This window comes from Argiope bruennichi, chromosome 4, assembly GCF_947563725.1.
Source record: "Argiope bruennichi chromosome 4, qqArgBrue1.1, whole genome shotgun sequence".
In the NCBI taxonomy this organism is placed as follows: domain Eukaryota; kingdom Metazoa; phylum Arthropoda; class Arachnida; order Araneae; family Araneidae; genus Argiope; species Argiope bruennichi.
The window spans coordinates 94,680,607-94,695,092 of record NC_079154.1 but is presented as its reverse complement, the minus strand read 5'-3'; the positions used below and the strand labels follow the sequence as shown (position 1 = coordinate 94,695,092).

Sequence of the window (14,486 nt, the reverse complement as noted above, 5' to 3'; positions counted from 1 at the left end):
TATATAGTACGCTACTCTGATGGAGTAACATAAAGTGACTTCGTCTGCATTGTAATATATTGCTTTTCCAAATAATACAATGCTATGCACTATAGTGTGGTACTTGGATCAGGATATACAAAGTGACTTCTTTTGTAAAGACTATCATTTTAAGGATTTCATTTGCTTCAAGTCGACCCTTTTTAATAGGGCATTTCGTTTTGTTTCAAAATTTCATACATCTGAATATTTGTTTGTTTTACAAACATGCAATCAATTTTTAATTGATAAAAAAAAAAACTTTTTTACAACAATTGAAAACACTTACTAACATACTTATCTTTGTTTGATGTTCTAAAAATATTGCTAGATAGGAAGAAATTAAATTAAACAGTTGAAATTAGATTTTACTTTATAGTTGTTTTTTGTGCCTTACATCTAATCAAATGAAATGAAAGATGGTCTTCCTCTCGTTCTTACAAATTTATATCATGCACTGATGGCAACGATCTTTACTTCGCTTCCGAAACCACCATCATTTGTTTACATTCGTCTCTTTCCTCTTATTTACGCTTATTGTGTATTAATTTTCTCTCATTCAGACGAATTGTCATATTGTTGTTAAAAAATAATGTTCTTAACAGTATCTTCAAAATGCTTTTTTCTTTATTTTACGAGCATGACAAGCTCGTGGGTCAATATTGTACATATCATGTGAACGCGCACCAGCATGTCTTGCTACGGTATAGTAGGCGTTTTATTTTAAACTTATTTTATGGTTTAATAAATTTATTTGCTCTTAATCTTTTCCTGCTTCGTCATGCTTATATAGTAATGTTGATGACTTACAAAATCTATTTTTTGCATTTCCTCGTATTGATATTTCAAGCGTTGTTCTTATTGTTACGTATGTTGTCGGTTTTTATCTGATGAAATTATTAAAATTAGTTAATGGTAATAAGACATATTTTTAAACTGCATTTGCTACATATATATTGTTATTTTATTAAAAAATGTTTAATTATATGTACTGTTCTAACTTATTAAAGAAAATGTGCAATAATTCGCTGCTTCAAATCAGTACGTGGTACCCAAAATATATATTTTATACTTTATCAGTAATTAATCTTGATCAACAATGTTTCCGTTTATCGATATTTTTAATAGTTTTTCTTAATCACATAATTATATTTGATTTAAATTTCATTTAAAAAGTCATATTTTCTATTGAAATATTGTAATAATCATCAAAGTTGATTTCTTTGTAAAGTAATGAATTAAGTTCATTTATAACGTTAATGAATTAAGTTAATTTATAACGTTAATGAATGAACATAACATTTCGCTATTAATAATCTCCGGATGCAATTGGTATTGATTATCTAATCCATTTAGATAAACAAAATATATTGCTGTGCATTTATATTGTTGTTATATGTGTATATATATGAAATTAGATTTACTTTGTATGAATAATTTTATATTGAGTACTGATATATAATTATCTATCATTTGTTTTTTCAAACATGCATGTTTAGTATAATATTCTTCAATTTATTTTAACTGGTCCCTAAACAATTACTACTTATTCTCAATTCTAGATGATTTGGCAAAACTGTTGGATTTGGCTGATTGTTGCTCTATTTATTGGTACCTTTGGCTCTCTTACATTTCTAACTACAATAATTTGTGTTTTTGTTTTTATAATAAGGTAAATATTTTACTATATTTTTAATATGTGTTCATTAGAAATTTTTTATCTTAAAATATTTTTTTACTCTTTCTAGAGTTCTGACCAATTTATGTGTTAAAATTTTGTTCAGTGCATGTGATATAATATTCTGTGACAGCATTTTTTCAGTTTTCAGTACATGAATGGTTAAGAGATTAAAAAATTATTAATATTCTAAGTGAGCATTTATTTCAACCAAATTATTTTAATGTCTGGAAAGCAAGTTTTATGAATTAGATAAATTTTAATTCCTGACTGAAAATTTTGAAATCAATAAATATTTTATACTTAGAATTATTTGTTAGTATAAGGATAAGCATGAATTTTCTGTTTTTGAGGCTGATCTGAAGAAAATAGTAAGCTATTTAGACTGTTTGGAAGATTAAGAATATTTGTTCCTTCCATTTCTATCCCCATATAGTTAGATTTATAATAAACATTTCTTTAAAATTATTATTTATATAATTTCAGTCTTTCCAAAGAGCAACTTTATTCCATTGATACTTCGAAAGAAAATTTACTTGGAATCATTATATTTTAGCCTGTTTATATTTCTGTTATGAATTTTAGTTGCGCTTTTAATTTAGATTGTAATTGTTTTGATTAATTCAAATATTCATAGTTAAAATATTGAAATCAAGTCTTTTTGTTTAATAGGGACTAGAAATATATAGAAATAGAAATTAATTTACTTAATTTCTCTTTATTTTAAATTACTATTTTAATGCCCAGACGAAATGCAGCAAGACAGTAATAGAAAGAACACTTCACAAATCAAGTTACATCTACTTATTTTTAAAATTATTTTAAAACAATTTTCTCGATTTTCGAGCATTGTAATTTATGTAAAAAATGAGTCTTAATTATACTATTTCAAAAAAAAAAAAAAAAATATGAAGTATTTAAATACTTAGCATGTGAATTTGAAAAAGTTCTGGTGTCTTTGTGTTCAAGAATATAATGTAATTATTTTAATTATATTTGCCTTATAATATTGCTAATATATGTATATATATAATATTGCTTCAGTGTAAAAATTTATATTTTCTTCCTTGAAGATTAATTTGTAATTTAATTTCTTTTTAGTTGATTTACATACATAACATGCCTGCCCATATTTAAATATTCTGATTGAATATTTTTATTTTGGCATGCATTAGTGTATAGATTTATACACTTAAGGTAAATAAATAAATTTTGATTGCTGTGTATTATAAGGATTTCTTTTAAGCATTCACTGCATATTTTTAATTTTAAAAGGAAATACTTTGAAAATAGATCTTAATTTTTAGATATAAACACATAATGTGAAAATCGTTTCTGTCTCTCTGTGTGTGTGTGTCTGTACATATAATCACTGCTATGAAATATAAATTCTAGTTTTTAGATATAATTGGAAATTTCAATAATGCTTTTTAACTATATAAAAGTCCATAAATATTTTCCAATGTTTTTTGTAGAAAAATGCTTTTGAAAGTATATAGATTAATTTTCATATATGTATTAACTGGTATAAATGCACATTTCAAAACTATGGAGCGGGTTCTTAAAAAAAAATGTATTTTTTTTTTCTTTATATGTTCTTTTTTACCAGAAAAAAATTATTAGGTTTTCTTGACTATTGTACTTTCTTACATTTAGAATAATGTTACTATTTTAGGTGATTGTTATATAAATTATCTAATTATCTTTTTTGTTATGTGATACTCTTTTGACTAAATCAATGATGAACTCTAAATTCTGATTTAAAATTAGTGTCTTTCATTTTCATTTTCTACTACAATTTATATGTGATCTATCTGTGATGCTGTTACCTAAATGCTTTTATTGCATAATTGTAAATTTCTTTTTTGTGCTATTTAAATTGGTTTATTTCATTTCTTGTTGATTGTATGTTTGTCTTTCAGCATTTTTGTGGTTTCCTTAGTTTATTGCAGAAAAACCTGTGCTCAACAATTTGCCTTGAAAACAGAATATCCGGAAGCTCTTTTAAAGGTAATTTTTACATTTGAACTAATTATAAATTATTTCTTTTGCCCACTTAAATAATTTTATTTTCTATATTGCATCTCTGTGCTTGCTTTTCATATTTTAATTTTATGAATTTTTGCTATATGATATATCTATCTATCTATGCACACACACACAAACACAAATGCACACACTGTATTATGTTTATTAATATTTGGTATCAATTCATTTGTAGAGTATCCTCCAAGACTAAAATATTAAATCATGCTTAGTGGATTTTTTATGTATATTGCCTTACTATCATCATGGTTTGGTAAATGATTTATATGAGATATTTATAAAATATAATTTTTAAATTAACAGTTGTAATTACTTTTTTTAATGCATTTGAAATACAACTGGAATAGATAGCAGTTAGCTGTTATTAACTCTTTTTTTTTTCTCATATCAGATACTTATTAATATAATCTAGGCTTATTTGATTGCTAATGTCTGATATATCATATGTCCCACTCATCTAGAAAGTAAACATATACTACTTTTATGGTCTATTTAGGGTTACATAGAAATCTATTAGACACGGATGATAATAGTTAATTTCTGAGCAGATTTATCACTGGTTTTGAGGTATCCATGGGATTTATATTCTTATGTCATAAATTGGCTATTTGGAATAAGAATCATCATATGACTATTATGAATTCAATTCTCTGGCTCTTGTCTTTAATTTCTAGAATGATAAATAGTTCTTATTAATTTTAAAATACAGAGATAGAAATATTTATGTGAAAAGTATGGTGAGCATAGCTATTAAGTCTTGTGCATTATACTGCATTGCTTCATGAGCTTCACCTATTCATTATAATGCATTCACTTCGAAAATTTGCAAATGTGCCAATTGTTTGCACATAGTAACTAGCCAAATCTTTTGATACATTCACGATATACGTGTTGCATTCTATGCACTCAAAAACTTTACCAGTGTTTTTTCCTTTCAATATACAAGGGAGAAAATGTAAGATATGATATTTATATTTTGATATGTCAGATACTTTGAGTACTTGAGCAATAGCTCATGAAGTCAAAATTTTCCATCCTAAAATGAAAAATTTCGATTTCTATTGAAAAACATCTGCATCATTGCATCTTTCCAAGCATTGAATTGGACATGCATATGCTTGGATTCTTTTTTCACATTGATTGTTATTGTAAAAGATTACAGGTCTTCTTTTTCTCTTTGTGTTGTTCAATGACACAGTGTCCTTTTAACATTAAGATTATTAAGATAGAATTCACAGGATGCTTAAATTTGACATGTTGATGAGTCTATGGTTACCTGAGGCTGAATGCATGTCTTCCTTATCTGATGGGACATCTTCTCAGTTTCAATAAAAACATTGCTAAATTTGTAAGTGGTATATAAAAGGGACAAAAATAGGTATAAATTATTACTTTTATATGTTTTAATGTTGATATATATTGAATCTGTTTTCCTGTGTTCATGACATATTTATGGTTGGAATAAAATAATTAAAAAGTAAAGGGGGCTCAGTATTAGAAAAAGGTACATGGGGAATCTAAGTAAACAGGCTATCATACAACTCATAATTGTTTGGATTGTTAATTGATAGGGTCGTATCATGGGCAAGCATATCATCAAACCTTAACTTTATTTCTTATTTTCTAACCAGATCAATTTTAAATTTTATATCAAATGCTGCTAGAACTTTAAGGTAGCAAGTTTTTTAAATATTATTTATTGCAATTCCAGGCTAATAATCCATTTCATCCATTATATTTGTTTCTATTAAATGCCTTATTTGGTCACAAATGGATCAAATGTGATGGTCTGATGTATTATTCTACCCATTGGATTAACCATATTTTAATTTCTTCTTCTGGGTAGTGGGTAATATCAAAGCACTATTGATAGTACTTCTTTTGATAGCATTTAGGAGTGGATTAAATGCAACCACATTTCTGAAATATACACAAAATCTCTTTCAGCATACAAAATACACATATTTTTAATTGAAGCCTAAAGAACTGATATTCATGCAAATTTGAACGTTGCATATTCTTTTGTATATCTTATATTGAACATTGCTTTTGTATATCTTATATTGTTCTTATTATCAAATTTAAATAATTTTCTTTAAAATTCTTATTCTTCAGTTAAGACGTCAGAATGATAGATATAAAATTAATAAGCTTGATACAAGACTTACTGGATCCAGCATTATTGATGATCCATTGCAAGAGGTATTTCAATTTTAGTTCTATATATTTTAGAAATATTTTCAAATATGTTTCAATGTTTTATTTTTATTATTTTAATTTCAAAAGTGATTTTAAAATCTCCATGTTTTGGGGAGAAATCTCTTAAGTATTAGTATGCTTTCAAAATATGCTGTATTAATTATTTAATTATTTTTTTTATTTAATTATTATTATTACATTATTATTTTTTATTATTACATTATTAATTTTTACTGTATTAATTTTTTTAATTAAATTCATGTTAATATTTTAAATTTACAAAATCTGAATCTTTTTTCTTAGGTATTGCATTATGCATTTCGGGATTATATTAGTACTTGGTACCGCAGTATTTCAAATAATGAAGATTTCCTGTTTAGTTTAAAAGATCTTGTAAGAAAAGTCATTGTTGCATTTTCTGGAAGGTATAAAAAAATTAAGTTATTAATTTGATGTGAGAGCCTTAATTTCTCTATTTATATTTTAATTTTTTCTTCTTTTTAGATTCAAAGAAGTTGAATGGGTTCATTTCTTGACTACAAAATTAGTGGATGATTTTGCTTCTCATTTACGCCTGTTTAGGCAAGCTCAATCTAAATTGAAAGCTTCTCAGAAAAAAGGTATGTTAACTTTGTATGTTAACTAATTTGCTCTAAATAATATTATAACACTAAAAATGATACTATGTAGCATCAAGAACAACTGTAAAGGTTTGCTTCAAAAATTCTTTGAATGGTTAAATGATTTCACAACAGGAGATCTTATTATAGTTTGGGTTGTATGTCAAATAATGGAAAACTGCCACTAAAATTCATCGATTTAAAAGAAAAAAAATATATCAATGGGGGATATTACAAACAGAAGATAAAGACTACACCTTTATTGCCACATGCTAACACATTGTATTCTCAAAATAATTAAATATTTCAAAAAGATTTTCCATTGTTACTTCTTGTAAATCAATAGCAGCCTAGATTGTTTTCAGTTATCTGAAATTTATTGTGTAAGAAGATTGGATACAATCTTTACAGGCTTAAAATCTTCTAAACTATTGTGTCTGGTGGATTTTAAAGGCTAGAGTAAATGCTAAGCAGTAAATAAATTGGGATAGTTTTAACTTGAATGAAATTTCCTTATCATATAAAGGGGGCAGGTTAGCTTTCATTCTGATTCAAACCACAATCAAAAGAGGAGTAGGATGAAATTTTATTTGTTCTTAGATAATGATGTCTGTTGATTTTAATAATATTTTTAGTTATATTTCAAATCTAATATTTTTTTATATTGGTGTATTTATCTTTTTTTAAAAAATTATGTTTTTAAATTAAGCTATTTCATTTCAACTGTTCATTACAGTATTTAGTAGCCACTCAGATAGGTACCTAAAATAATTTTTTTTTTAATAGACAAGCATGTGTAACTATTGTAGTACGGAACAATTAAAATTTCTGTGCTCTTGAAAAACTAATTTGTCTCTATAATTACTCTGCAGATACTTGTTTTTCTTTTTTCATGTAATATTTATTTTATTACTTGTCTTATTTTACTTCTCTTGCATTGAGAAAATAAATAATTAAAGATTAAAAATTGTGTTCAGCATTAATAATATGAAAAGAACAGTTTGTCTTTCTCTCTCACTCTCTTTTTTTTCTTCTTGTTTCAAGATCTATATTGGACAGATATAAGAAATTTAAAAATCATCTATAAAGCAGTAAAATTTGACATTAAAAAAAAAAAAACAGGAAAAGTACCTTAAATTTTTTTTATTTAGTTTTTTATCTAAAAAATTCCAATATCTTTAAAAATTGCAAGAATAGACAAATTCTTGCAGGTACTTTAAAAAGAAAACTTCATTTATGACTATTAAAATACAGAAGTTCATCCTTTTTCTACTTTGTTTTTCTATGTGCCTTAGTGGTAGGTTAGAGTGGCGTTTTTATGTTTACTCTCTTCTGCATAGAACAATTTACAAAAATGAGAAAGAAAAAAAAAATGCCAAAATTCGAATTGTGACTACAAGCTACTTGATTACTTCTGCAGCTATTGAAACTGAAAAAAAATTTCCATTTTAGCAGAGTTTTATATTTGAAAAGAATACTATATATACATATATATTCTATATTACTAATACTATATATATATATTATATATGAATGTACGACCAGAAATTTTGCTGATTTCAAAGTTTGTTTAAATTCACATTTATTGAAATACAAGAGAGTATTATATGAAAAGTGAATGGTTGATTTGCTTCATTTTCTTTATTTGAAAATTAAATTTTCTCTGCAAGTTCAAATTATGCAAAGAATCAATTTTAATTTTTAAAAAAATGAATGCAAGGAACAGTTGGATTAATTTAATAAAGGGATTTGTTTAGATCATTTCTGTTGTAAGGTTAAAGTCCAAAGAATTTTCTGATTTTTGAGAAGTTTTAAATATAATTCTTGTATTGTCACATGGTAAATGCGGCTGTGGAAACTAGATTTAGTATCTACAAAAAGTTAAGAAAGATTCTTTAATTTGCTTAAAAATTATGCATGATGCCTGAATCTTTTATCGAGGTGTCTTAAATGTTCCGATTTGAAGAAAGTTCTTTCTGCTTGCAAAATTAGAGCTAGGTATTAGAAACATTTTTAGAAAAATAGAAGAAAGTGCAGGGGGAAAAAGACAGAGATAAAAAAAACTGCAAAGAAGCTTTGCAATTTAAATTTGTTTCTAAAGGAAAAAATGAAACTGATGACTGAAAAATCTACTGAAGTTGCAGAAATTAATGCTCAAATATATGAATTAGCAGATTTTTTTTTAAAAATTGGTAATTTTTTTTTGTTAAGTAATCATTAAATTAGGATAGCAAGAATGTTATTTTGTGCGCTTAATTTAATTAATCAGGCCCTTAATTTTGAGTTACTTTAAATTAGAGAGCATTAGGTAAGCCATTTACATTCTTTTTTCCCTTTAGCATGTGAATTTTTTCTTTTTGAAGTCTAGGCAATAAATAAAATGACTTTTTCTGTATTACAAACATTATTTTAGACAATATTGAATTGTTGCATTTTGCCTTTTGCTTTTTTTACAAATAAAGATGAAGGTATATTGTTATTATGTTATGACTAACACATGAGTGCTGTTCACTAATTTTCTCTTATATTGCATATACATATAGGGAAAACAATTTTTTTTAATCTAGATTTAAATGGCAATCCTGCAATAATAATAATATTCTTACACTTTATTATTTTTTGAATGATTGTATTGAAGAATTTATACTGGTGAACTTACGGATGAATTTTGAAACAGAAATCTGATTAAAACATTTTATTTTTGATTTAATTGTTACTAACATAGGTTATATATTTTTGAATGAATAATGGTCTATTTGTTTTATACCTATATCATTTGAAATTAGTCAGCACATTATTTTGTAAATATGATTCATAAGGTTATGTAATTTACTGCATTTTTAACTGTATTCATATGTGGGAATTTCATTTAAATAATTGCATAAAATGTAAATAAGATCACATTATTTAATTATTATACATAAAAATAAGTGTGGTTTGCTGAAACTGCAAGAGATTTCGATTTTTGAAAAGAGAAAGAATTTAAGAAATTAGTACTTGCAGCTTCATTGTCATAAGCTCTGTGAAGAACTTTATAAAAATATAGTTTATTTCTTTTAATGTTTGTGGGAATTTTTATTTCTTTGTAAAAAAATTTTAAACCTTATATTTTGAATAGCCATGTATACTGTGACAAACTATATTTTATAATTGGTATATGATTCTGATTGAATATGAAGAATATTCAATCAGAATCATATACCAATTGAATATTGCAAGAACTGATAATTTGTTCTTGGTTTCTAGAACTTTTTCAGAAATTTTATATTTTTGTTGGTGCATTTTTTTCATACTGTTTAAATTTCTCTGTCAGCATTGCATTTTCTTCATTGTCTATCCCTCTGCTTCCTTCTGTACTTAACATAAAATGGTTTATAATCTTTTCTGACAACCAAATGTTACATGTGAAACATAATATATATGCAAATCGCAGTTTAATTTAAAAAAAAAAAAAACTTAAGACAATAAATTATATTGGCTGGATTGAAAAATTACTGCATTCCTTAATGTAATATTACTTCATGTCTTGCAATGAATTATTTCAAATGCAGAAATTTTTTTTTAATAATATTAAGAACTTATTCTCTACTATTTCACAATAAAAATTATAAGAAGTAATTGAAATCAATAACCTGTTTTTCAGAAGAAAAATCCGGCAACAAAAACTGAAGTTTTGTTCTAACCACTTTATCTTACAAGTAAAAGTAATTTATAACTTATTTTGCATCTAACAGTATAGAGAATGAACGTTGAAACTTGAAAAGTTTAATTTAAATTTTTCTGAAAACAGTCCAACCTAAAGTGGAACAATTTCTGGAAAATGCCACTGCAAAAAATGGGGAAAAGGTTTTTTCCTCCCTCTAGATTTGCACAACTTCTTAGTTCTTTAAAGTTACATAAGTGTGTATTGCAGTCACCATCTGATTACGCCTTGTTCCTAATAATTTTAATTGATTCTACTGAAACTATTGACATGAGCAAAAATAAATCTTATAGGTATCTGAAAGGTGCATCTTAGAAGACACATAAAAAGTAAAAATAACTTTCCCTCTTTTTTTTTTTTATGTCTTGCTCAAAATCCTTGTTATAATAGAGATATGAAGATTCTAATTTGTTATCTGAAGGTTAATTTAATAATATTAACTAAACTTTAAATATATTTGAATTTTGTTTCCTATTTATCAATGAAGAAAGAGCTTAGAACTTTTAAATTGAAGTGCTCAGTATTTTAAATTCTTACTCTGTGTATGAATTGTTATATTATTCTTCTAATGAATTTATTCAACAGTTTTAATACCTTTTTACTGAATTTATGTGCTTGTATGTTTTACAGATCCTGCTTCTACTATAAATTTGTTATCTTTGTTCTTTAATCTTGAGACTGCTATGGAAGATGATCTGAGTCGTAGTTTAGTTAGTACTAATAAAAAGTATGAATTGGGTAAGTGGGATGTTTTTTGAGTAATATATTTAATTTAGTTTATTTAATATGAAATGCTTTTAATAATGTATGATTGAACCATTGAAATTGAAGTATCTGCTTAGCTTGTATTGAGTTTCTTCATATTAACCCTTTGCTCTCGGAAAAGTAATTCAATGCATAATTTTTCATCTAATACTAGGTCTTGTTTATTGCTCCAAAATATAAATATATAAATAATTGTTTTAAGTTGAATTTCTCTGAAAAATTAATCGACATCCTTTTACCATTCTGTAGGCATTTTTAACAATCAAAATTGAAAAATAAATAAAACGTCAAAATTAGGCACCATCTTGAATGGTGAGTGTGAAGCACCATCCGTGTGCAAAGGGTTAATTTTACATATGAAGAATATTTTATTTTGTAAGAATTTTTTTTGCAGTACATATAATATTATTAGACATTTATAACTTTTATTTTCATCTGTATAATAATATAAAAATAAAATTATTTTTACAATATACTTTTATAATTACTGATAGATTAATAAATTTGAAATAATTATGTTGATACAATTTAGCAGCACCACTGATTTTATATTATTTGATGATAACATTTTTATATCACTTTGAAATTCTTCAGCAACCTTCTTGTGCCTCAGCTGAAAATAACTTTTTAGTACCTATACTTTAAATAACATAATCTTTCTAATTTACAAAATCTAGAAACTAACAAATTTTATATAATTTCAAAACAGATTTCTGTCTAACGAACTGAAGCATAAAAGCTCAATTATTTATCATTTTTAGTGAAAGTTAAGTGTTCTTAACAATTATATTAGAAGGAATGAGATGTTCAAATCAAACTGAATGTCTGTTTTATTCTATTTTTGTGGCAGAATTTATGTTTAAATATGTCAATATAATCAACTTAATTCTTTATTATTATTACAGTTTAATTTTTCTAAATTAAATATGCATCTCTAGCTCCTTTTTAATATTCTTAATCAAATTTATTGTAAATTTTTTGATAAAACTGTAAATTGTAGTTTCAGATATCTGTAAATTTTCAATAAATATTATGAAATTTTCAATTGACAATCTGCTAAAAATATCTTAAGTGTACAAATATTTAATATTAGATATTTAAATTAAGATACCATCTAGTTTGTTTGATAATGAATTTTAATAGTTTTAAAATAAAAAAAAAGTAATTTATGCAGATTAGAAAAATACTCTGACCATTCTAAATTTTGTGAATTACTTTTATTTTTTAATATGCATTATGTGTTGGGTATTGTTAGCTTGTTAAATGTTTTGTAAAATATTCTTTTACAAAACGTATATTGGACAGGACAGTTTCTTATATTTACTTGTTCATTGTATTAATTTATTTCTAGAATATTTGCAAGAGCTTTGTGAAGTTATTATGTACATAGTTTTACCTTCAGAAGATTTTCAAAACCTGATATCACGGCTTATTTTAAGGGTAAATGTTTTTATTTTTGTTTAATTTAATATGTCTGTATTGAATATGTTGTTTTGTATTTTAAATGACTTTTGATCAATTCAATCATTTTCTTCTACTAATTTTTAAAATTTTATATTGAGTTTCTATTTTACATTTTAGGAGATCATTTTAAATGCTGCTGTTTTGCCAGTCATCAATCTTGTTTCAGATCCTGATTATATAAATCAACTTATTGTTTGGTTGGTATGTTGATTTCAGAAATTTTATTGCACTTAAGTATTTATAATAAAAAGCAATATTATACATTTTGGCATTTTTAGTTTTTGTTTAAGGTTCATGCATTTTTTTTGTATTGTTGTAAAAATGTTTATGTACACACACTGATTTTAATTTATTATTATTTTGAGTCTAAATTAATTTACGAATTAGGTTGTGCATTTATAAAATAACTGCTAATTATTGATATTACTCTCTTTAAATAGCTAATTATTAACTTTTGATGTTCATTTCTGCTATAAATTATTAAGCAATTGCTAAAGTGTTTGTAAATCATTATTGGAAACATTATAAATTAGATTTTCTGTTTCCTGTTATAAAAAAAATAGCTGTGGGTTATACAGTTTTAATAAATTATAAATTTTTATGACAGCTAAAAGCTTTTAAATCATGAGTTCTATGCTATTTTCTCGAAACTGTGCTTTTTTGAATAAGTTTTTCAATTCAGTTCTTTTTACTGCATTATCTGACTAAATTATTGTGATATCTTAATTTAGAAATTGCATCCCTCTAGTGCCTTAACTGATCAAATTCTTGAAAGTATTTCTTATGTTAAAAGGGCAACATTCATTTGTCATATTTGAAACATTTGGTATTATTTAAAAAATATATAGATAACAAATACTGTGTTTATTTTTTTATTATTGTTGTTAATGTTAATTATTTATATATATTTTTTTCAATTGCAATGCTGTTTTTTTTCTATTGTTAAAAAAATTCTATTTGTAAGCATTTATTCTAACATAGAACTTGCTTTTTATGAACATTTATTTTATAAACTCAATTTCTGTTTTGAAAATGATTAAAAATCTGTTTTATTCAGCTTTGATACTAATTTTTACATTGGTTTACTTTTTATTTAGTATTCTAAGCAAACATTGACTTCAAAGTCATATATTCTCTCAAATAAGACTTTTTAAATAATTTTCAGTTATGGATGGGGGGGGGATCTTTCTCCAAAAGCAGAAAGCAAAAATGAGAGGAGAGGATATATAGAAAGTAACAGTGTTAAGAAAGAGGCTAAAATTGCAATAAAATAACACTGTTAACAGAGCAGTTCTGAATGTTTTGTTTGTTATTTGATTTTGTATAACATGTTTGCATTTAATATCTGGTTTAATTTTGTATTATATGTTTTGATTATTTTATTAAGTTTGTCTCTGAGAAGGTACTGTGGAACATTTGTTCTTTTAATCATTATATATATATTTATATCTAAAATATCAAAATATTTTTATTTCCTTTTGACACAATTATAAACAATATGTGATACTTTTATAAAGCATGATTAACAATACTTTAAAAATAATTATTAATATTAGAGAAGAATACAAACTAAGCAAAAATATATTAATGTGTGATATTAATAATCAAAATTAAAAATATTTATTAATGTTAAAATTGTACGTAAAAGTGCCTGTAACAATTTTATAGCTAATATAAAGATATAAATAACTAAAACTATTTTATGTATTGATAGAAGCAGTGACTAATAATCCAGGAGTAATATGTCAATGAAAATTCCGTTTGTTTTTGTGGAAACCAAAGTATTTCATCATTTGTATTCAATTAATTTTGTGCTCTTGTATCATAATAATGATGATTTAGTAATTTGTATTTATAACATTTTCTGAATTGTATGTATTTTTATTATCCACTGGCATTAGAACATTAACAAACCTGACATGATATGAAAATGAATTTGGTAAGGGTACATAATATTTTTAACCAGAAAATTTTCGTCTGCTGATAAAAGAAT

At 24.8% G+C, this 14,486-nt stretch overlaps 1 protein-coding gene across 1 annotated transcript in view; it reads left to right on the top strand.

Annotated features, from left to right (window-relative positions):
• Positions 1-534: 534 nt before the first annotated feature.
• The window catches only part of LOC129966932 (sorting nexin-13-like), a 30,307-nt gene continuing 16,355 nt past the window's right edge, over positions 535-14,486 (top strand). The window contains exons 1-9 of the mRNA XM_056081546.1: positions 535-722; positions 1,581-1,690; positions 3,619-3,706; positions 5,858-5,944; positions 6,245-6,366; positions 6,446-6,561; positions 10,895-11,002; positions 12,381-12,469; positions 12,611-12,694. Coding sequence (XP_055937521.1) covers positions 1,581-1,690; positions 3,619-3,706; positions 5,858-5,944; positions 6,245-6,366; positions 6,446-6,561; positions 10,895-11,002; positions 12,381-12,469; positions 12,611-12,694 — 804 coding nt within the window. The 5' untranslated portion in view covers positions 535-722. The remainder of the gene's footprint in view (positions 723-1,580; positions 1,691-3,618; positions 3,707-5,857; positions 5,945-6,244; positions 6,367-6,445; positions 6,562-10,894; positions 11,003-12,380; positions 12,470-12,610; positions 12,695-14,486) is intronic.